Source organism: Barbus barbus (genome assembly GCF_936440315.1).
Source record: "Barbus barbus genome assembly, chromosome: 19".
NCBI lineage: Eukaryota > Metazoa > Chordata > Actinopteri > Cypriniformes > Cyprinidae > Barbus > Barbus barbus.
Window position 1 is genome coordinate 4,612,581 of NC_136747.1, and position 25,330 is coordinate 4,637,910.

Below are 25,330 nucleotides of genomic sequence, written 5' to 3' on the forward strand. Positions count from 1 at the left end.
AGTAAGTATTAAGTACTGTTTAATGTGATCCACTAAGTATCTCGTATAGTATCTTCTGATCTCTTGCAAAATATCTATTAGATTGATCTACGCTTTTACTGTGAAATTTTCTATTGGCATGTTTTCCAGCTTTATATCATTGCTAAAATCATTGCAGCAAGCATGCTGTATCCACAATCTTTGTTCCTGGACTGGATATCCTGCACACACTATCAGTCCTGCTTTTTCCTTCGGAGGGGGGTTTCTGCACTAATGTGCAATCTATCCCTGGACACATGCAAAACATGCCATTAAACACTATCTCCTGTGACGATGACAGCACACGGCCTCCCCTGCGGAAAAAAAAGTTTCCTGTTTCTGTGATAAAATTCTGTCTCGTCCAGGGGGAGTCACTGACATCAGCCGCTGTTCCCTACCTGTCTTTAATTCTCCCCTCCACCTCATTCGAGCCTGCATCCAATCAGGAGGCAGGAATGCTGGACTCAGTGTTGTGTAACAGGCAGTGGGCGGAGCTTCAGGGAGGATAAATGAAGGCGGGCAGGTTGAGTTGAGCACAAGCACCTGTCAGTCTCTCTGTGGAGCTCTGTGGACTGCAGATATTAACTGTATATCATCACTTAACTGGATTTAACAGACGTGTTAAACTCTTTAGAATGGCTTTCTCACTGTGGACTGCTGTCTTTATCTCAGTTACACTTTGTGTGGTGCAGCAAGGTAAGACACTTCTACCTTTTATAAAAAAAAAAAAAATTGTTTCGTTTTCCATAGCATGTGTGTTTTTTGTGATTTGACACAATTCTATGCCATTATTTATGAGAGAAACTACATTAAAAAAATCAGTTGTTTTAGTAATGAGATTTTATGGAGCCCAAATGAAAATTTTGCCTCTCAGATTATTATTATTTTTTTAATAATCAGTCTGGATATAATGATCATATTGTTCTATAAGATTCTCTTGTCCTTCATGACCGCACTGGTGGCTATCTGCCTTCACACACAAAGAAAATCATTATGCCTTATTATCTTTACAGATAAGTTCAGCAGTTATTACTGAGTGTCATACCTATATAATGACAGAGTGCTGTATCTGTAGTATTTGTGTATTTATCAGATTAGGTGGATTTATAATATGGCATAATACTAAAATATGTGTAGTTGGATGAGTAAAAAATACTTTTGGTGCTATAACCTAATATATACAGACTGATTTAGTCATATAAAACTTCAATAGAGTCATTACTACATGAAGCACTTATTAGGGTGCCGAATAAACTTTTTTTGAATAGCTTTAATCATAATGCCTGTGTCTTCTAGGGTTTGGATATCCACTGTCTGATCAGTCTGAAGCATCAAGCAATCCACCTGCTCTCAAACGGGTCCGTACCAAACGCTGCTCCTGTAGCAGCTGGTCAGACAACGAGTGCATCTATTTCTGCCATTTGGACATCATCTGGGTCAACACACCGAAGTGAGTACGTCTAAGATGACAAAGAATGAATGTAGGGAACTGAAAGAATTCAGAAAAATTGGAATTAGATCCATAACGTCACTTTAATCACATGTAGACCCCCAAAATATGAATTATAACCTCTTATTTGCATTTGACCACTCACAGTTCTCTGTTAACCCTCTCTCCCTCTTGTCTCACTACAGTAAGATCGCACCTTTCGGTCTGGGAAGCCCTCTGTCCCGTCGCCGGCGCTCCATGGGCCGCTGTGAATGTGCCAATCCCGCTGACCGGACCTGCTCCAGTTTCTGTCGCAGCAGGTGAGCTCAGACTCTGCAGCTTCCAGCTCCACCCTGAAGATGAAATCAGACAGATACGTGGCATTTTGTCTGTCACGGATTCCATAGGCAGCCATGTGTGACCTGCAGAGATCAGGGCGGCTTGTGTGGGTGGGGGGGTTTAGTAAGCTTCGATATGCATGCTCTTCTCTGAGATGAATGCAAATAAGGGAGTGAATGAGAAACCGTCTAATGACTAAAGCAGTTATGAGTCACCAAATCAAAGGACAGCTATTTTTGGACAAGTTTAATAGCATCTGAAGATTCCTGTGGTTGTTCAAGGACGGAATTAGCCCTTGTATCAATCTGTATTTATGTGTGTGAGACATTTAGATCTGATTGCCCTTGGTTTCATAAGAGCAAGTCACTGAATGGTTTTATTTTATTTTCAAAACATCTTTTGTACCATAGCTTTATAACATGCATGACCAGTCAAAGTTTGGAGACATTTGAATGACCAAATTTGTAATTAGTGAATTCAGTATGTAACCTTATTCTCAAATTTGATTTGCAGTTCAGAAAATCCAGATATGGAGATTGTGACCCAATTTGATGACCAGTCAAATCACATTGGCAAAACTAGTGATTATCTACTGTCATCTCTCAGGTAAATCATTTTCTATCAACATAAGCACATTTAGCACATGCTTTTGCTTCGGTGAACATAAAATATCCTACTTTGGGGCTAAACTATGTGTTATTTTCGTTTGCAGGAAGGAGATTAAAGATAACTTCATGACAGCCTCACGATCGGCTTCAACCAAGAGGAAATCCAGACTCAGGAATCTCTTGATCAGTTAGAGAGATAGAGATGAAGTGAGGGAGCGCCTGAACAAAACTGGATGAAGAGGATCTGCCTCGTGAGAGGAGGACGCAAACGTGACGGATTCACTGAATTCAAGACCGAGCTGAACTGCTGAGGCACAAAGCCTCAGTTCCTTCAGCTGAAGAAGAGCAGAAAGGTGATTTAGGTGGTAAAAAAGAAGGAAAGATCACCTTCTGCACCAGTGAAATGGTGACATGAGTTAAAAGCAGCAGAAGTACTGAAAACATCAGTTGATTTTACCATCTGAGAAGATATGGTGGGAAAGATGAAAGAAAATGAAAAATGAAACCCCTTTACCCTCTGCCTAAAAGACGTTAGAAACTATATAATCTCTGTTCTTGACACTGAATATTTTATTAATATTTTTAATTTTTATTATCCTTTATTTATTCGGTTTCTCTGTATCAGAGCTTAATTTATTTATTTATTTATGTATTTATTTTTCTTTTATTTGGAAATGAATGTGTCTGATGCTTTCTGTGATCAACTGCTCAAGAAAGTATCCAAATGTTTTATAAAACTGAAATGAAAACAAGCTGAGGAATGTTTATGTTTTCTTTTTTATGACTCGTCCTTCCCTCCGTTTTTCCTCATCTTCCCTTCAGTGAAGGCGGAAGTATTTATTGCATACTTTCAGTGGAGTGTTTTTATTGTTCAAATACCAGCAGGTTTCAATAGCTCAAAGCTTGCCAACAAAATGCTGTCATTGTTTCCCTAAAGTACAACCCGGCTGATACTGTCTGCCGGCTTCATACTGTAGTGCTGTGTAGAGTTCCCATTACTGCCTCAATTAAATGCAATCTGTTCATGACTACTTCAATTATACATACTGAGTTTTGACTATTGTTATATATGCATTTAGTTCTGCTGTCCTTTTTCTTGTTTTCTTCTTGTGAAGAAAAGGACTATTAGTTACTCACAGATACTTGAATGTTTAAACTTGAATTGCTTTCAACCAGCAGTCAGTTTGTTAACTTATTTAATTTATTTAATGAAATGTATTTTTGTATTAATGTATCTATTAATAAACAATATACTACCGAAAAACAAAGAAGTCTTCTGTGTTATCAATCATGTTCAGATGAGTAAAATATCACATTGCACCTCTTGTTAAACATTAAACTCCTCCACATAATAAATCCAACACCTCAACAGTAATTTACAAATCTACCACAAAAACAAATCTAACACAATCCCATAATGACCAATGACTGCATGCATCATTTGCTCGATCCACTTGTGTGGGTTGTAAATGTATGAGCAATACACTTTCAATTAGGAAGGCTCTGTTATGTATTTTCTGGGGTGTGTATAAATTATGTAAATTTTATCGTCAGCAAAATCACATCAGGCAAATTTATGGAATGTGCACCTATATATAAAGAAATATTTACAGATGCACATATTTGGATATCTTATGTGACTTCTGCTTACATGTCGAACTTACACAAACAGGTGCACAACATACTTTTCTTAAAAGTCAGCAGAGAGGTTAGCTGTAGGTGAGGCCAGAGCATTTGTGTTATTTCTTTTTTAAGCAGTGTTTGACAGTTGTCTGGGACGGTATTTTATCTTGTTAAGATGTGCAGTCTCTTTGTCTACCAGCCCATTCCAGCTGCCCAAATGTTGACTCAACACATGCAGTTTTGAGATTCCGAGGAACATTTAAGGTCCTTTAATGCAGGAGGAAAGCCTTACAGGTCGATCTATAGAATTTGGCTTACTGTATGTAAAATGTTTGGAATTCCTTACATAATTATTATGGGTTACTTTGGAGTAGCTAATAGAGCCATCAATTGATTACAATTTATATTAGATCAATTACATGATGTGTGGCTTTAATTAATCAAATTAACCACAATTACTATGCGATTTATTATTATGAATTATTGAATCTTTGGATGGTAAGAAAATCTCTTTTTACAAAATTTCGGCACTCAAGACGAGCCTCGGGTTCGATCCTCCATTAAGGACAGCAAGCCAAGTTTGTTTACCATTAACCATCAGGACTGGATGGGCAAGTGAACTTATGAAATATATATATTAGTGCTGGGCAACGATTAAATATTTTAATCGCGATTAATCGCATGATCTTCTGCGATTAATCACGATTAATCGCAGCATGCGCCAAATTCAATAATGAAATCAAAAGTAGAGTATTGTGTAACTTTATTCTTTCAAAGTTCTGCTGTATGAACAAAAGTGCAATAACATTTGGTTTATCAAAACTTTAAACAGATAAAGGGCTTTTTTACAGCAGTTAAAAGTTAACAGTTAACATTTCTTGTAAATCTTAACTTTAACATTAATGTAATCAAATTAAATATAACATTAACGTATAAATAAAACATTAAAACAAAGTTTTCAGTTTGTAAAAAAATAATCTATAGTTCTCCCACATGCTGCATCCAATGTAGCCTGCCGAAGCCTTCCTTCAGTGTTTGTTTGGGTGGGTGATTTGCTGGCATCAACGGTGTGCATTGCATTTAAGTGATACTTCAGACTCGAAGTACTCCGATGATAAGAAAATTCAGCTTTGCAGTGGTTACAAATAGCTTTAGTTCTATCAACTCCACCGTGTGTTAGAGGTTTAAAATAAAAATGTCCATTTAAGATTTCGGTACCTTTTTCCATTTTTCTGTCCGCACCTGATATTTTCTGTTTCGCGCTGTAGCTCTCTTAGGCACCCAACAAATGATTTCATTGGTTGAGACGCGTGATGACGCTCATCACAAGCAGCCAGTAGCATACTGATAAACATCCCACCCCAGCTGTGACCCAGTAAGTTAACGCGCGATAAACTAATTGTCGGCGTTAATTAATTAATGCGTTAACGCGATAAAAATGCGTTAACTTGCCCAGCACTAATATATATATATATATATATATATATATAGAGAGAGAGAGGGGGGGGGGGGGGGGGGGGGGTTACTATACCTATTATTTTGTAATATAATTTGGTAACACTTTAGATTACAGATGTACCGCGTAATTAAACAGAATTTACAGCGTACTTATTTTGTAACTAAAGAGCACCTCCACAGTACCTACTCGTAGGTGTAAGGGACCAATATGCAACATTTGGGGAATAAGGGTGTAATGACCTGTGGAATTATGAAGCATTCATACTGTAAGTATTTTATAACTAAAGGGTACCTTTTCTGAAATTGAGTGGTATGTATGACACACAAAGCACAATTTTCCGCATGAGCATAACTTACAGCTGTACGTACGTGTAGGTAAACGGAAACAATGTGCAAAGTTTGGGGGATAAGGGGGTAATGACTTGGAAAATTAAAAGTATTTATACAGTTAGTATTTCATATGTAATATAACTAATCTTGGATGACAAAGATGGCGGCGCGAACACATCGCGAGGCTCAGCGTCTTACCAGATTTTGGAAAATAGTGTTAATTTACCTGGTTATTTCATTCGTGTTCGCGCGATCCAGTTATGCGAACTACAGCTATAGTAAACAATCACTTTTGGACATCAACAAACAGTGTTCCAACATAGTTTTAGATCATCCTTTCGACTTCAGCGAACTCCCGCCGGAGCTACTGAGATCACCGCGGACAAGCGGATCACTCGTACCGACCGGAAGTGCTCGGCGTCGGCGTCGAGACCGTAAACAAAGACGGGGAAAGCGTGGAGGGCTGCGTGCTAAGCTAAGGCTAAACCCACATCGACCAGCTCTGCCCAGCATCTTCCTTGCCAATGTACGGTCTCTGATGAACAAGATGGACGAACTAAAGATCTGGACCCTCACACAGAAACGGCTTATGGACTGTAATGTTATGTTCTTCACTGAAACATGGCTCTGCAACGATGTCCCAAACAGCGTGGTGCATATGGATGGACGCTCTCTCTTCAGGGCTGACAGAGTAGCAGCAACCTCTGGTAAAAACAAGGGTGGTGGAGTATGCATTTATGTAAATAAATCATGGTGTAAAGACTCTGTCATTGTTGATACCTACTGCTCTGCTGATCTGGAGTTCCTGATTATCAAGTGCAGGCCATTCTATCTACCACGTGAGTTCACTTGCATTGTTGCTGCTGCAGTTTATGTACCTCCGGACGCTAATGCTAACGTGGCTATGAAAGAACTCTGTGCTGCTATTAGCAAATTACAAACCCTGCACCCGGATGGAGCCTTTATTGTTGCTGGGGACTTCAATCACTGCACTCTTAGATCTGTTCTCCCTAAATTTCATCAAAATGTCTCCTGCACTATAAGGGGACATAAAACATTGGACCACGTTTATACTAATGTGAGTGATGCCTACAAAGTCACACCCCTCCCCCACCTGGGTCAGTCTGATCACCTCTCTTTGTTCCTGCTCCCCAAGTATACCCCGGTCATCAAATGTGTGAAACCTACAACAAGGAATGTTAAAATCTGGCTGGAAGGTGCTGACTCCACTCTTCAACATCAATTCCAGCTCACAGACTGGAGTGAGTTTGCTGCCCAGGCCACCACAAACTGTCAGATTAACATTGACACTTACACCAACTCTGTCATGGAGCACATCAACAGCTGTGTGAGCAGAGTGACTACACACAAAAAAATAAAAAATCTTCCCCAATCAGAAGCCCTGGATGAACAGAGAGGTTCGCCTCCTGCTCAAAGCAAGAGATGCAGCCTTCAGGTCTTGAGACCAGGAGGCTTACAGCTCAGCCAGAGCCAACCTGAGGAAGGGTATCTGCCAGGCCAAACTTACACACAAACAGAAGATTGAAGATCACTTCAATTCTTCAGACCCCCGGCGTATGTGGCAAGGCATACAATCTATCACGGATTACAAACCACCTAACTCTGTGCCCCCCTCCAGCTCTGCCTCCCTCCCAAACGAGCTCAATCACTTTTATGCTCGTTTTGATCAAAATAATAAGGAGATCTCACTCAAAGCTGAGCATCAACCCAGTGAACTGCCTCTCACTCTCTCCACATCAGATGTTTACTCCACTTTGCGTAAGGTGAATGCACGGAAGGCAGCTGGCCCTGACGGAATACCTGGTCGTGTGCTTAAAGCCTGTGCGGAGCAGCTAGCTGAGGTCTTCACGGACATTTTCAATCTGTCCCTGGCCCAAACAACTGTCCCCACTATCTTCAAAACCTCCACCATCGTACCAGTACCGAAACACTCCACTGCCTCGGTCCCTAACGACTTCCGTCCTGTTGCACTCACCCCCATCATTGCCAAGTGTTTTGAGAAACTGGTTGCATCCCACCTAAAATCCTGTCTCCCTGCTACACTGGACCCATTCCAATTTGCCTATCGCCACAATAGGTCAACAGAGGACGCCATCTCAACAGCGCTTCACTCTGCCCTCACCCACCTGGACAGTCAAAACACACATGTGAGAATGCTGTTCATGGACTTCAGTTCTGCATTTAATACAGTAATCCCCTCCAAGCTCATGTGTCTCTATGTACAGAAAACCCGGTCCCACTTTATATAAACTGGCCTTAAAAAATGAGTACAATGTACTTATTGTGTTTATATTGTATTAAAAATCACTTTTTCTGGTATTGAGGTGGGATACTGTAACGGGGCGAACAAGACGTGAGACGTGTGGATCCAAGTGCAAGCTTTTATTTATAAACAGTCAATAAACAGGCAGGGTCAAACAACGGCAAACAGGTATGATACGGCCAAGACACAGAGCAATCCTAGGGCTAGCGAGAGTCGACGATCGGCAAACAATATCCAACAGGACAAGGCAGAGAGATAATCCAGGTATACGAGCAGTAGTACAAGAGAGGTGCAAACAGAGTCCAAACGGCAAGGCAAAGGGTAAATCCAGCAAACACGGGCAAAAAAAAACAAAAAACAGTTCAGGCAGAGCTAGACAAGAGTAGCGTGTAATTAATCTTTTAGCTAGATAAGACCCTTCTTCTTTGGCTAGGATTGTTTAGAGTCCTTTGAAGCTGCAATTAAACTGCATTTTCGAAGTTCAAACTCGGGGGTACCATAGAAGTCCGTTTTATGGAGAGAAATCCTGAAATGTTTTCCTCAAAAAACAATTTATTTACGACTGAAGAAAGAAAGACATGAACATCTTCGATGACAAGGGGGTGAGTACATTATCTGTAAATGTTTGTTCTAGAAGTGAACTGTCATGTGTAATGGAAATGTTCAAGTTGACTTCGTTGTCTACTGCGCAGGTGTAGGGGAGGGGCTCCGGGGGTTGCTGTGAATAAGGATGAGGAAAATGACAGATGTTCGATTCGTGTTCAATAAAGTAATGCGCACTGTTTAACGAAAACCTGACGACTCATGTAGTTAATCGGTGACGAGCGCTACATGAACTACTCCTTTAAGGTGAATTGGAGCCCATCAGAGTGGAGTTGACCTACTTACTGTTGCATATTCTCTATTTTGTTGTACTATGAATTTCTTGTTTTTATTTTCCAGTTACCTGTGTACTTTTGTAGTCCTTTGTTATTTTTTTTATTTATTGCTTTACTGTATCACAGTGTTGGCAACTCTTACAAATTTTCATTGCTGTGACACAGAGTCCTCACAGAAGTCCTTATTTTATATATTTGATTAAATATTTGCTTTGTGCAACACTTCTTTACTTTATGCAAACTTGACATGTATTAACTATTTTATTTTTATTTATTTTTTGCAATGTATTTTTCTCTAATTGTGATCAAAGCGGAAAACTGCATCAGAGGGGGAGGACTTTTCTGCTCCCTCATATACTGGAGGGACAACTTTGCAAGCATATGCAAAAGATCTCCAGAAATAGGTCGATTCCTACCCACAGCTGAAAGGAAAATTTGGCTATATGCCTATTAAAAATAAATGTAGAACATAATTTTTTTTTTGTGCGTGTGTGTGTTTGTGTGTGTTTTACAGTTCTTTGTATTTTGTATAAGTGGTTGCAAATTAGTATTTTCTGCATTCTGTTCTTGGAAAAGATCTGTTAAAATTTTGTTAAATAATACAAATATTTATTTGTTTACCTAAGGTCTTTGGACCTTACATTTAACTATGTAATACAGTTCATTGTTAATAACACATCTATTGTAGCATAACTAAAATTGTTTAATGTTACACTTACACAGTAACTACACGTAACAAGAGGGTAACAAGCCATCGCTTTAGATTACATCCCGCGAATGTTACACTTCCTCAGTAACTACATGTAACAAGAGGGTAACAAGGCATCGCTTTAGATTACAGCCCGCAGATGTTACACTTATACGGCAACTACACGTAACAAGAGGGTAACAAGGCATCGCTTTAGATTACAGCCCGTGGATGTTACACTTACACAGTAACTACATGTAACAAGAGGGTAACAAGGCATCGCTTTAGATTACAGCCCGCAGATGTTACACTTACACGGCAACTACACGTAACAAGGCATCGCTTTAGATTACAGCCCGTGGATGTTACACTTCCTTAGTAACTACATGTAACAAGAGGGTAACAAGGCATCGCTTTAGATTTTAGCCCGCGGATGTTACACTTACACAATAACTACACGTAACAAGAGGGTAACAAGGCATCACTTTATATTACAGCCCGCGGATGTTACACTTACACAGTAACTACACATAACAAGGCATCACTTTAGATTAGATTACCCTCTTGTTACGTGTAGTTACTGTGTAAGTGTACACAATAACTACATATAACAAGGGTGTATATTTGCAGAGTAGTTAAGAAAAAGGTTGTAGCACATTTTTTTCTACTTGCCTCAACCCACATACAGAAGCCCAAAGTACACCAACAGGTCTACAGCTATCAAAAAACATAAATTATATACGTGTTGTGTATTATGCTGTTATTTATCCTGGGAGGAGCTGGAAACAGGTAATCTTTTGCAAGATTTTGCAGGTTATTACCCACTTATTCCCCAAACATATTGTTCCCTTATACCTACAATTAGGTACTGTGGAGGTACTCTTGTTACAGGGCTGACGAGACGTGAAACGTGTGGATCCATGTGCAAAGCTTTATTATGAAACCTGGTCAAGACAGGCAGGGTCGAATAACCAGCAAACAGGTATGTTGAGGGCAAGACAGAAGAGTGGTCAGTAAACAGGCGTGGTCGATGATCGGCGTACAAATCCAAACAGGGCAAGGCAGAAAGAATAATCCAGGAACACGGGCAAGAATCAGAACACAGGAAAACCACGAGGAAAACTAGGAACGGAGAACGCTTTGTAGTGCAGACAGGCTAACAATACTCGGCCCTGAGCAAGAGCAAGTCCCAGGCTTATATGGTGTGTGGTGGTGATTGGAAAATGGTGATCAGGTGTGTGTGATGTGTGAATGGTGACAGCTGTGATCTGTGCAATGGATTGTGGGAAATTGAGTCCAATGTGCTGTGAGTGTAAAAGTCACTGTGGTGAACGGGTGACCTCTAGTGGTGGTTGACAGGGAGAGCATGGACCAGATTCGTGACATAGCCCCCCCCCAAGGAGCGGCTTCCAGACGCTCCTACACAATCCAGGAGGGCGGTGGAGCGGAGGCGGAACAGGGGGAGGGACGGAGGGCCAGGTCCTTGAGGAAGTGGGAAGACCGGGGATTGGGGCAGAGCAAGACATCCAGCCGGAACCGGAGACCAGGACAGAGCAAGAGCCCACCAGGGTGGAGCAGACGGACCAGGAGCCCACCAGACCCGAGCAGAAGACCACCAAACCCGAGCAGAAGACCAGCACGGCGGAGCAGACGACCACCAGTCCAGAGTAGAAGACCACCACGGCGGGGCAGACGACCACCAGACCCGAGCAGAAGACCACCACGGCGGAGCAGACGACCACCAGACCTGGGCAGAAGACCCCCATGGCGGAGCAGACGACCACCAGACCCGAGCAGAAGACCCTAGCCAGGAAGCAGACTGGGGAGGAAACCATGGCAGAGTCTGAGATCTGGGAGAAACAGAGACAGACAACACAGGGAGAGCAGAGACAGACAATACAGGGAGAGCATGCATGATCACAGAGGGCGTGGCAGGGCAGGACGAGGATTCATAGACGGCGTTTTTAGCCGTGACAGGACAGGGCGAGGGTACACAGACGGCCTCTTTAGCCGTGACAGGACAGAGCGAGAGCTCACAGACGGCCTCTTTAGCCGTGACAGGACAGAGCGAGAGCTCACAGACGGCCTCTTTAGCCGTGACAGGACAGGGCGAGAGCTCACAGACGGCCTCTTTAGCAGTGACAGGACAGGGCGAGAGCTCACAGACGGCCTCTTTAGCCGTGACAGGACAGGGCGAGAGCTCACAGACGGCCTCTTTAGCCGTGACAGGACAGGGCGAGAGCTCACAGACGGCCTCTTTGGCCGTGACAGGACAGGGTGTGAGTTCACAGACGGTCTCCTTGGCCGTGACAGGACAGACAGTGAGTTCAGGGGCGGCCTTCATGACCGTGACAGGGCAGACAGTGAGTTCAGAAACGGTCTTTATGGCTGTGACAGGGTAGACAGTGAGTTCAGGAACGGGTGCCACCACTTCGGGAGGTTCTGCAGCGGAAGCCGCCACCTCTGGAGGCACTGGAGCAGACTCGTGGACAGGAGAGGCCTCAGGAGCACAGTGTGCAGCCCACACACTCAAAATGGCAACCGCCATAACGGGAAGTACTGAGGTCAGGGGAACAGTCTCTGTAACAGACAGGGTTGAGGCCCTGGGAATGCCAGCTACTCGCACTGACATCAGTGGTGGGTCCATCACACTGGATATCAGACAGGGAACTTGAAGGACTGACCTTAAATCCTTGGGTGTGACAGACTCTGGCTGGAGCACTGTGACGTGGTGTGACTCTGGCTTGACAGCGGAGACATGGTGTGACTCTGGCTTGACAGCGACGACGTGAGCAGACTCTGGCTTGACAGCGACGACGTGAGCAGACTCTGGCTTGACAGCGACGACGTGAGCAGACTCTGGCTTGGCAGGCATGACGTGAGCAGACTCTGGCTTGGCAGGCATGACGTGAGCAGACTCTGGCTTGGCAGGCATGACGTGAGCAGACTCTGGCTTGGCAGGCATGACGTGAGCAGACTCTGGCTTGGCAGGCATGACGTGAGCAGACTCTGGCTTGGCAGGCATGACGTGAGCAGACTCTGGCTTGGCAGGCATGACGTGAGCAGACTCTGGCTTGGCAGGCATGACGTGAGCAGACTCTGGCTTGGCAGGCATGACGTGAGCAGACTCTGGCTTGGCAGGCATGACGTGAGCAGACTCTGGCTTGGCAGGCATGACGTGAAGGGGTGCTGTTGCTGCCGCCATTTTGTGAGTGAGTGCGGTGCCGCGTTCCTCCGCGACACCCACAGTGAACGGAGAGCCCACACACAGTAAAGCATAGTCCATAAATTGACTGAGAGATGAACGGGGACCCTCGCGGATTAACCTTGACCGGAGCGGCTGATTAATGCCCTCACAAAAAAAGTCAATAAGTGCATAGTCCGGCAGATCAGAAAAATAGGCGAGGTCTAAGTACTCCTGAATATAATCCTCGAGCGGTCGCGAGCCCTGCTCGAGGGTTAATAACAGTCGTGCACAGTCCATACCTGGCCAATGTCCTCTTGAAAAGCCGCTGGATCCTTGTGTGGCCGAGTATTCTGTTACAGGGCTGACGAGACGTGAAACATGTGGATCCATGTGCAAAGCTTTATTATGAAACATGGTCAAGACAGGCAGGGTCGAATAACCAGCAAACAGGTATGTTGAGGGCAAGACAGAAGAGTGGTCAGTAAACAGGCGTGGTCGATGATCGGCGTACAAATCCAAACAGGGCAAGGCAGAAAGAATAATCCAGGAACACGGGCAAGAATCAGAACACAGGAAAACCACGAGGAAAACTAGGAACGGAGAACGCTTTGTAGTGCAGACAGGCTAACAATACTCGGCCCTGAGCAAGAGCAAGTCCCAGGCTTATATGGTGTGTGGTGGTGATTGGAAGATGGTGATCAGGTGTGTGTGATGTGTGAATGGTGACAGCTGTGATCTGTGCAATGGATTGTGGGAAATTGAGTCCAATGTGCTGTGAGTGTAAAAGTCACTGTGGTGAACGGGTGACCTCTAGTGGTGGTTGACAGGGAGAGCATGGACCAGATTCGTGACACTCTATAGTTACAAAATAGGTACGCTGTAAATTCTGTTTAATTACGTGGTACATTGCGAGCTGTAATCTAAAGTGTTACCTATAATTTTACAATTGCACTAAATTAACATTCAAATAAACTTTAACAATTTACCATTAAAAAAGTTTTTGTTATGTTTTGTTTCATAATAAAACACTATTTCACCTGCTATTTCTTTGTAATTAATTGTGAAATCTACTAGCAACTTGATGAATGAAAATTGCTTCTACACCGATTATTTTTTTCAGTCTAATTATCAGCAATAGGAGTGGTTTTAGTAAGAGGTTTTCTATCTTGATTATATTTTAATACAACAAATGGTAACACTTTAGAATAGGGACCAATCCTCACTGTTAACTAGTTGCTTATTAGCATGCCTATTATTAAAATATTGGCTGTTTATTAGTACTTATAAAGGACATATTCTGCATGACAACATTCTACACCCTACCCAATGCCTAAACTAACTACTACTTTACTAACTATTAATAAACATCAAATTTGGAGTTTACTGAGGCAAAAGTCATAATTAATGGTTTGTTGGTGAGAATTGGATCTTAAAATAAAATGTACCACAAATTTAAATGTAGAATTTTACACCATTATGTGCAACTAGGCCACAAGTATAGAGTGAATCAAACTTTCGCCCCTTCATCTGTTTTTCTTTCTTCAGCAGAGATGAAAGCACCTTGTGCTCACACAGCTCTTTAAGAGTAAACAGCTGACTAAGTGTAAGAAAAAACAGGATGCCGTCTGCACATTCCCGCCGCATTCCTTCAGACGCACAGTTAACGAACTACTAGGAGGAAAAAAATGGAAAAACAGTGGAAAAACACTCGGTGAGAGGAACTAATGTGGCTGGGACGGAAACTGATTACGACTAAATAGTTGTGGTTGTCATAACACTGTGCTTTGTTTTAATCTTTTCCTTTGTGTTCTCTAAGATTTTGTGTGCTGTTTAGGTCATTAGCAGTGGATGCAGGTGCATGTATGTCTGCAGGTTAGTATGCATTCATTTTAAGGACATTTTATCTTTCATTTGCTATTTTTTTTTTTCCAGACTAGGGTGATTACAGCAGACTGAAAGTTCCTAGTCTTCCTTCTCTTTAATTGCAGGAATGTGTGTGTGTGTGTGTGTGTGTGTGTGTGTGCACACACTATACTTTAGGGACAAAATGTCCCTAGAGTTTAGCTAAATCTGGCAAAATCTCATTTTGGGGTTGTCTTCTCAAAAGGGGGCAATGTAAATGTAGAGCACTTATTTTAGGGGTAGAATTTATCTGCACTAAATATAATTGGCCCTGTGTATATGTCGGGGGGACAGAGATCAGATACAGATCTACAGATTATTTGAGGGAACTAAATGTCACAACAGGATTATTAAAACTTGACAGATCCTACATGCGTGGATAAAAAAAAAAAAAAAAAAAAACATTTACAAACAGATTAAATTATGTTTTGATCATATTTGTAAATTAATATTTTAATTTAAGAAGTCATGTTCATAGTTGTACTGTAAATCCTAAAACAGTAGAAGTTAATATGAAGTTAGATATCAAGTCATGATATCTAAACGAATGTGTGAGTGTGTGACGGGACAGTGGAGTTCAGGAGAAATGACGTGTGAGATTACATAATCTGTGTCTTGTGAAGCTCTGCTGACCCAAAGGATGTGATATTTGTTTGAAATTATGGGTTGTCTCTTGTTGCTCTTATAAAATGGTTACATACACTATAACTTGTCTACCATTTCTGTAGCTCAAACAGCAGAGCAAGGGCCAGATTTACTAAACAGGGCAAATTAGCATTCGAGCGCGATCCCAAAAATGTGCAGATTAATGATCAACATAATCTACCAAGAGCAATGCAAATTAGCATAGGGTTGGAAATAATCAGATCTGATGAAGATCAGGTGTGGGTAATAGTGGAAGGGGGCGGGGCTATCAGACTCTGATCATGAAAAAACATAAAATAAAATTCATACACTACATAGTGCATATTTTTCAGCTGTTTGCAGTGGGATTGATGAACATTTTTCTCTTGTTACCGAAAATTGAAGTGCATAGTCTATAGTGTGTAGTGTATAACTTTAGATGCACATATTTTATGTTTTTGGTACGTTACGGTCCCTTACGGTCAAGTCACCTTTATTTAAATAGCACTTAATACAATACAGATTGTGTCAAAGCAGCTTAACAGTGTTAAACAATAAAATAGTGTGTCAATAGTGTGTCGGGGTGCCAATTAAGATAAGAGCTCACACAAGTACTGAGGAGTTAAACCATTCAGGGCTTTATAAGTAATTGGAAAGATTTTAAAAAGTATACAATGTTTAATAGAGAGCTAGTGCAGTGTTGACAGAACCAGGCTAATATGGTCATACTTCCTGGTTCTAGTAAGAATTCGAGCTGCTGCATCTTGGACCAGCTGGAGTTCATTTATTAAGTGTGCAGATCAACCACCGAATGAAGCATTACTTATTGTAATGCTTAATATAACATACAAATACATAATCTAACCTGGAAATCATGAACGCATGAATTAGCATTTCTGCATTTTACATTGAGACTATTTCTGAGATGGAAAATGTGGTTTTACAAATGCTAGAAACAAGGCTTTCAAAGGAAAGATTGCAATCAAATAGCACACCTAGGTTCCTGACTGATGATGAAGAATTTACACAGCAGCCATCAACAGTGACAGTGTTCTAGGTTATTACATGCAGAGGTTTTTGGTCCGATAATTAACACCTCTGTTCTTTTTTTTTCCTTTCAGAATTTAGCAGTAGGAAATTACTAGTCATCCAGTATTTTATATCAACTATCCATTTTCATTAGTTTTGTGAATTGAGAGCTGAGTATCATTAGCATAACGGTTAAAGCTAACACCATGTTTCCTGATGATATCTCCCAAGGGTAACATGTAAAGTGTGAAAAGCAACGGTCCTAGTACTGAGCCTTGTGGCATTCCATACTGAACTCGATATGATACCTCTTCATTCACTGCTACAAACTGATGATGGTCGGAAAAGAACAGACAGCATGCTTAAGATGTTCAGGTTGCTATTTTCTCCTTCTTGGAATGCAATGGAACAATCAAAACACCCAAAGTGTGGGTTTTCCAAAAAATGCATGTACTCTCTGGACTTCTGCAGGCTTCTCGAAAACACTACTGTGTATTGTGCACATTATTCTATGACAGACACATTCAGTTGTCACAGATTTGTTAACATTTGAAAAGTACATCTCTTTTTTTACCAGGAAAGGAGTGGTTTTAATTCACAAATTTATTGTCTTATAACAAAAATATTTTATTTAAAACCATGAAAATTAATATCCTGTTGAAAAATCACTTTATGAAACAGTCGTTCCATTATTTTTGTTGCAGTGCATTCTGGGATTGTGTTCTCCTAGAAGGATACGTACAGTGTATGGCCAAAAGAAGAGTATTTTATAAGGATCCTGTTTTGAAACAGCTCTCTCTATCATGTCCGGACTTGAGACATATTTGAGAATAACAGCTCAAGATGCAGATCACAGTCATTCCTGTGTTGTGGCATAGGTACAGCAGATAGTCTAAAGTAATAGACAGACTCCTTAGCCTGCAGACAGTCAGACCTTTTTTTATAAACAACCTTCAGCCAGCTCTGTAAACAGTCAAGTCTGTCAGTTTAATTGCATTGGATCAGTATCTTAATTTCTCATCCAAAGCTGGCAGTGATAACCATCTGTGGTTGACCCCGATCCACATTCCAGTGAACGAAAGGAAACCAAGTGCCTCCTGGTGCAGGACGCTGGAATCGGCTGGGATTCATGTTGCGAGTGAATGCAGGCAGTCACGTCTACTGTGAGCAGGTGCATGACGATACAGCTGTTGACTGCAGATGCAGTTGTTTCCTATAACAGGTCTAAACACTAGGCAGAAGCAAACACACTTGTTTTTGTGGGAAGTCATTACTGCAGGTTGTGAAAAGAAGGAATACTATGGCAATTGTCTCCTTGGATCAAGAACGGAGGAATTCTCATGGGAGTCACGTAATAGAGCGTTTCCTCAGGGAAATATTACATGTTTTGTAGAAAGATAAGCAACTCTTTCTAATGAAAGACGTCCTGCCTTCTTGGTGTTTCTAAAGAATACTCTCTCTCCAAAGCACGCATCATTGAGAGACACTCAACTACAGAAGCACAGAGAGATGCATCCAAACCACAACAGATACAAAGTGGATTAGTTCTGCCACTAGCTGACACATAGTTGCAAGATGTATAGTAAAGTAGTAACTTTTTTCTGTATTTATCTGGACAGACGTAAATATGCATGTACACGCTTGTGAAAAAAAAGTATTTACTTATTTTAAGAAGTAGGGCATACTTTTAAAAAGAGTAGGCCTACTTACACTTTAAAAGAATATAATGAAATGCAAATTGAATTTAATATAATACTTTCTTGCATGTAAAAGGCAATTAAATGAAAATGAATTGTAGTTTAAATTTATAATGAATGCAATTGGTTCTACTTAAGCCTCACTTAAGTGTAGGATGCAAGTAAATCTTTATATGTAGTTTCATAATTATTTCTGCTGTCTTCTAACTTTGCTGTTGAAATATGTTTAAGGTTTACTGGCTAATGTACTGACAATCATTTATATATTTACATTTAATGTTATATATTCAAATATGTTTGTAATTATGCATTTGTAGTGAAGTTGCGATTTAAAAATATATTAACTTTAAATGTAATATCAAATACACTAGTTAAAATTATAATCAAGTACATGTGCTTTAGTGTGTTAGTCAACTCATCAAAATAAGTGCACTACTTGTCAAAATATTAATAAACGTAATGATTTAAAATGTACTTTTAATGCAAAACTCTTAATTTGATATTATTACAAAGTACTTATGTGTGTTAAGAAGCATTCATAAAAGTGAACTACTGTAAGTACACTTAAGTGGATTTTAATTTCAGTAATATTCTATCTGCATTTGATTTTTGAAATACACTGCAAGTGTACATTAAGCACACTTATTTTGGTCTATGTACTGTATATAGATGCTGTCGCTATTATCCATGTAATTAATTATAATTAATGTAATTAATGCGTGTGAGTGCCTGTTATGTTTTTTTTTTTTTTTTTTGTGCTCTATTGTATTTTTATTTCAGGTCATCAGTTTGTGCTGTGAACTTTCGGTGTGTTGAAATTTCTGTTGAGAGACAGTATTTAGGAAATGTTTAGTTACCAAGGAGATGTCAAATAGACACACCTAAACACTCACTCTCTGGGTGGACAGGGGTGGACTTAGCATTGTGTCTGTATATTCCTACATTCGCTCAATAGGAAGCAACGTAAGCAGCAAACCTTTTAAGGGCGTTGCTCTGCAGCAAAACATGTTTTCCATGACATGCAGTTAGAATAATGCTAATCAAAGAAAGGCATGAGAGAAAATAAAAAGCTTTTAATTATGGAATTTATTGTTTGAGGATTCCACAGAAGTGGTCCTCTCACAAGCATAAGTTACTCAAGCAACCCAAAAATAGCATTAGAGATAAACAGCTTCCATTTATATAAAAGATCAAAGCTATAAACTGCCATAATCATAAACGGCCTTGCTAACGTCACACCTTTTGCGGTCTTTCAAGCTCATATAAAACATAACACACCTTTGAACTAGCAACTTCAAGCTAAAATCTATAAAACAACCAGTTTAAATGGGAAAGAAGAACAAAAATGAAGTAAGAGGCAGGGAAACACCCTGGTTGGATGACCAATCCATCATCTAAAACACACCTACACTCTTAAAATAAAGGTCCACTTTTATGAAAATTTTCCTCAGAATTTTGTGATATAAATAGCAATTCTGACTTTTTTTCTCGAAATTATGACTTTTTTCTCACAATTGTGAATTTATATCTCACAATTCTTACTTTTTTCTTGCATTTCTGACATTTCTCGCAATTGCAACTTTAGAGTATATCTAACAATTATGACTTTTTCCAATTCCGGCTTTTTCTTGAAATTGCAAATTTATATCTCATTTTTATATTGAAATTTTTGAAACTTTTTTCTTGCAATTCCGAATTTTGTTCTCACAATTGTGAGCTTATATCACACAATTCTGACTTCTCAAAATTGTGAATTCACATAATTTAATTGTGAGATATACATTACAATCCTGATTTTTTTTCAATTCTGACTTTTCTCTTGCAATTGCAAATTTATATCCCACAAAATCTGACTTTTTCTCAGAAATATACATCTCGAAATTCTGACATTTTTCTTGCAATTCTGACTTTTTTCTTGTAATTCTGACTTTTTTCTTGCTATTCTGACTTTTTCTCACAAATACAAGTTTATATTTCATAATTCAGACTTTTCTCATAATTATGAGGTATAAACTCGCAAATGCAAATTATAAAGTCAGATATATATATTTACATATTTAGAATTGCAAGAATAATGTGAGAATTGTGAGTTTATATCACACATTTCTGAGAAAAGGAGTTGGAATTGTGAGATAATTACTAAACATTATTATTAAACACTTTTTGGGTAATGAAAATTTTCTATGGATGTTAAGGGTTCCTTAACCACCAAATAACTTTTAAAATAATGTCAAATTAAAAGTTTTAAGTTAAAGTACATTCTAAATCATTATGTTTAATAATATTTTGTCATGCTTTAAGGAAGTATAATTATTTTGATGTACTGAGTAATATAAAGCACATGTAAATTATTAGATTATCATTTTAACTGTAGTTTGTTATTCAGTATTACATATAAAGTTAATAGACTTCAAATGCACTAAGCCGGAACTTCATTATTACAAATGTGTAATTAAAAATATATTTAAATACATAACATAAAAGTTTCATTAGAAATGGCATTGAAGTACAACCCCAATTCCTGAAACGTTGGGATGTTTTTAAAATTAATATAATGAAAACCCATATTTTATTCACAATAGAACATAGAGAACGTAACAAATGTTTAAACGGAGTAATTTTACACTTTTAATCCACTAAATGAGCTCATTTAAAATGTGATGCCTGCTACAGATCTCAAAAAAGTTTGCACGGGGGCAAAAAAGGGCTGAAAAAGCAATACATTTTGAAAAGATTCAGCTGGAAGAACATCTAGCAACTAATTAAGTTAATTGACATCAGGTCTGTAACATAAAATGGATGTCTTAGAGAGGCGGATTCTCTCAAGGTGTGTTCACACCAGATGAATCTTGTTTGTAAGAAAGTGAGAAGTGAGAAGCCCCTCCCTGACGTGAATTCGCATCTTTTGTGAAGTGAATTTCACGCACGAATGAAGCGAGTAAACTCAAAATGTTCAAGCGTCCAACTACGCGCGAATAGCGCAATTTATTCGCGCAAGTTGCGTCTTGTTTGAGCGCACTGTCAGAAGTAAAGATGGGCAGAGGCTCTCAAATCTGTGAGAGAGTGCATAAAAAGATTGTGGAATACTTTGCAATTTGATGCTGAGGAACAGAGTTTTTAAAGGCTTTGCAAATCACATCATCTACAGTGCATAACATCATCAAAAGATTCAGAGAAACTTTAGAAATCTCTGTGCGTAAGGGACAAGGCCGAAGACCTTTGTTGGATGACCATGGTCTTCGGTCCCTCAGACGACACCGCATCACTCATCGGCATGATTCTGTCCTTGACATTACTAAATGGGCCCAGAAATACTTCCAGAAACCACAGTCGGTAAATACAATCCACCGTGCCATCTGCAGATGCCAACTAAAGCTCTATCATTCAAAAAGGAAGCCATATGTGAACATGGTCCAGAAGCGCTGTCATGTCATGTCATGTGGGCCAAGGCTCATTTAAAATGGACTATTGCAAAGTGGAAAAGTGTTCTATGGTCAGACGAGTCCAAATTTGACATTCTTGTTGGAAATCACAGACGCCGTGTCCTCTGGGCTAAAGAGGAGGGAGACCTTCCAGCATGTTATCAGCGTTCGGTTCAAAAGCCAGCATCTCTGATGGTATGGGGGTGCATAAGTGCATACAGTATGGGCAACTTGCATGTTTTGGAAGGCACTATGAATGCTGAAGGTATATAAAGGTTTTAGAGCAACATATGCTTCCCTCCAGACAACGTCTATTTCAGGGATGGCCTTGTATATTTCAGCAGGACAATGCAAAACCACATACTGCAGCTATTACAACAGCATGGCTTTGTAGTAGAAGAGTCCGGGTGCTGAATTGGCCTGCCTGCAGTCCAGATCTTTCACTTATAGAGAACATTTGGTGCATCATTAAATGAAAAATACATCAAAGACAACCACACACTCATTAGCAGCGGGAAACCTATATCAGGCAAGAATGGGACCAAATTCCAAGACCAAAACTCCAGAAACTCATAACCTCGATCCCCAGACGTCTTCAAACTGTTTTGAAAAGAAGAGGAGAAGCTACACCTGTCACAATCCACTCAGGAGAAGGGAAACGAGGAGGCGAGTAACTTCTTCCAAACTTAAACCTTTATTAAACAAACTCAGGTATCGCTGGAGACATGGAAGAACATGGAATGATGATTAGACTGGACACAGAGGCAGGGAAACACAGGGCTTATAAAGGGGAGACTAAACTAGATAATTGGCTGGGGACTAATAAACTAATGAAGACAGGAACAGGAAGAACACCAAATATGGTCACGAGAGGAGGGGACACAAGACAGAGGACTGACAACACCATTGGTAAAATACCCCCATCCCAACTATTTTGAGACCTGTAGCAGGCATCAAATTTGAAATGAGCTCATTTTGTGCATAAAATTGTAAAATTTCTCTGTTTAAACATTTGTTATATTATCTGTGTTCTATTGTGAATAAAATATTAGCTCATGTGATTTAAAAGTCTTTTAGTTTTCATTTTATTCAAATTGAAAAAATGTCCCAACATTTCCAGAATTCGGGTTGTATTATTTTAGTTTACCACAAAAGGTTCTTTATAGTGGAAAAAAGTTCTTTAGATTATTAAAATGTTCTTCATACAATTATAAACAAACTAAAAGTTCACTGAAAAGTTCTTTGGGGTGCCCAAAATGACTCTTCTATGGCATTCAACTTTTAATTTTAAGCTTAGCCAGGACTTGAACAAGGAATTCTCTTGGTGTGTTAGATGACATTGCTACCCACTGAGTCACTGTGCCGCCCCTAACAAACAACAATACAAACTAGAAAACTGTCATACAGCAACATCATTATTCAAAACTTATGCCCCAAAGCTATCATGTTAATGTCAACAAGTTAACATTAATTGTTTTCAAAAAGGTTGTGCTTTACCAGAAAGAATGGCAAATGATTTCTTGTAATCTCTCCTGTTTCAAGTAGCACAAGTTTCTAAAACAGTCACAGATACCCACATGCGATTAAAGAGAGACATTCTTCTCAGGAATCAGTGTGGGGTTTTCCATGTTTGCCATAGTTGCCTGTATATGAACTGTGACTGGTCTGGAATGGTGGAATGCCGGCATTCTGAGAACAGACGACCTTAATGGCTTCAATGACATATTTCACACCCTTAGTAAAGTCTTACTAAATCCTTAATAAATTCTTAACATACCATTAGACGGCATGACTAGCTGACTTGAAAGAATTTGATTTTGCTTGGGGTGTCATACCTCCCCTGGTGAAAAAGAAATGCGCTTAATTGTACTGAAGGTGCACTTGAGGTGTCCTTCAAATTTTAAAAGATTTAACAAATTGTATTTGCATATAATGTTATGTTGATAAAATAAAAGGCAACTTGATTAAAAATAAAATGACACTTAAGTGTACTTAAAGAGAGTTCACTTTCAAGAGTTTAAATTTTCTTAAAACACGTATTACATTTATAAAAGTGCACATGGTAATAAGGACAAGTTACAAGTTGTACTTTAAAGTTTAATAATATTTTGTTGTGCTTTAAATAAGTACATATTTGATGTGTTGACCAACATACTAAAGCACATGCAAAGTACTTGATTATACCTGTAATGCTATTTGTTATTACATTTAAAGTTAAATCATTTTAAATTGCAACTTCATTGTTATAAATGCTTAATCACAAATATTTAGATACATGACATACACACACTCAAACTGACATTTTCTTATGTGGGACAAATCCTTTTTTATTAATTTCAATAATTTTCTTATTTTTAAAATAAGCTGTTGTGTTAATGCACAATGTACATAATGAACGAAAAAGAAAAAACTGATGTCAATATTGGCTCTAGAACAGCAATCACTCACTGAATGTCCACAGTCTAAACATAGGCGACATTCTTCTGCATAATGCTTCTGCATAAAATAACACTTAATCCCTAAATTTACTGTCCTAATGCTGTCCCTTGCAAAGCATTCTGGGAACTACAGATCAACTGACCAGGGCGGAGTTTCCCAAAAGCACCGTAAGCTTAAGTACATCGTAGACCCATTGAAATCAATGGAGCTACGAACAACTTAGGCTAAGTTAGTTATGCCAACAAAAATGATGCATGTATAGTACTGTAGATTTTACACAAGTGAAAAAAAAAATTGTTGATTTGAGTTGATTCAGAAAAGCTATTAGTCACACTTGTGTCATTTGCTGTCAAAAATGACCGTCATTAGAAATGAATGGGAACTACACAAAAATATGAAAGTACAGAGAATTTTTTTTGTGTACAAATCATTCATGATGCAGAAAAAATGAGTAATTGAAAATATATATTTTTAAAAGTATTATTTAAAATGGGAAAAACTGATCATAATTACTGCATAAATACTAATTAGTGCCATGAAATTCTCTCAAAATACAAAATAAAAACAATATTGAACAAAAATATATTACATTATTTTTTTTTAGTAAAATCAAAGTTGCATTTCAGGTGACCACGAACAACACAAGTGTGACTTCCAAATGAAAAATACCAGAGGGTTAAGTCAACTTCAATTTCAAATATGTTAAGTAAAGTGAACACAATAAAATTAAATTGTTGTTGAATTACAAAAAAAATAAAAATAATGTAAAGTTCAGCTAACTGCATTTAATTAAAATTATAATACATTTTAATTTAAATGCAATTAACATGCAAAGAAGTACAGGTAAGTACATATACCAAAGTATATTATTTCCATAATAAGTAGGCTACTCTTTTTGAAAATAAGTGTCCTTTAGTGTCCCAGCTGAAATCTCGCCCTCTTTTGTTTGAGATCTGTCACACTGTCATGTATAAGCACCAAGTGAACACCCTTACTGTAACCACCCCTTATAAAACATTACTAAACTCTAGCTATAGTCTTTCCAAACCCATACTGAAGTTTATTGGTTTATTGATTTATTTTTTAAAAAAGGTTGTAGTTTAGAAGAGTTTTATTAAAGGGATAGTTCATTTACATAGGTCATTTACTCACCCTCAAGTTGTTCCAAACCTGTATGTGTTTCTATCTTCTGTGATAGAAGATATTTTGAAGAATTCTGGTAAACAAACAGCTGATGGTGGCCACTGACATCCATAATATGGAGAAAAAAAATGTTTCTTCAAAATATATTATTTTATGTTCTATGTAACTCATACAGGTTTGGAACAACATGGGACAACATCATTTTTGGGTGAACTGTCCATTTAAAGGTCCC

At 39.1% G+C, this 25,330-nt stretch overlaps 1 protein-coding gene across 1 annotated transcript; it reads left to right on the forward strand.

Moving 5' to 3' along the window:
* Positions 1 to 391: 391 nt before the first annotated feature.
* Positions 392 to 3,653, forward strand: LOC306885601 (endothelin-2-like). The gene is made up of 5 exons (XM_079442246.1): positions 392 to 714; positions 1,315 to 1,468; positions 1,654 to 1,767; positions 2,300 to 2,392; positions 2,499 to 3,653. The coding sequence occupies exons 1-5, from the start codon at positions 654 to 656 to the stop codon at positions 2,584 to 2,586; spliced, it is 510 nt and encodes a 169-aa protein (XP_079298372.1). The 5' UTR covers positions 392 to 653; the 3' UTR covers positions 2,587 to 3,653.
* The last annotated feature ends 21,677 nt before the right edge of the window (positions 3,654 to 25,330 follow it).

Coding starts and splice junctions, on each gene's coding strand:
- LOC306885601 (XM_079442246.1), top strand. CDS start 654: ATGGCTTTCTCACTGTGGACTGCTGTCTTTATCTCAGTTACACTTTGT. Junction 1,469..1,653: donor ATCTGGGTCAACACACCGAA/GTGAGTACGTCT, acceptor GTCTCACTACAG/TAAGATCGCACCTTTCGGTC. Junction 2,393..2,498: donor TATCTACTGTCATCTCTCAG/GTAAATCATTTT, acceptor TTTCGTTTGCAG/GAAGGAGATTAAAGATAACT.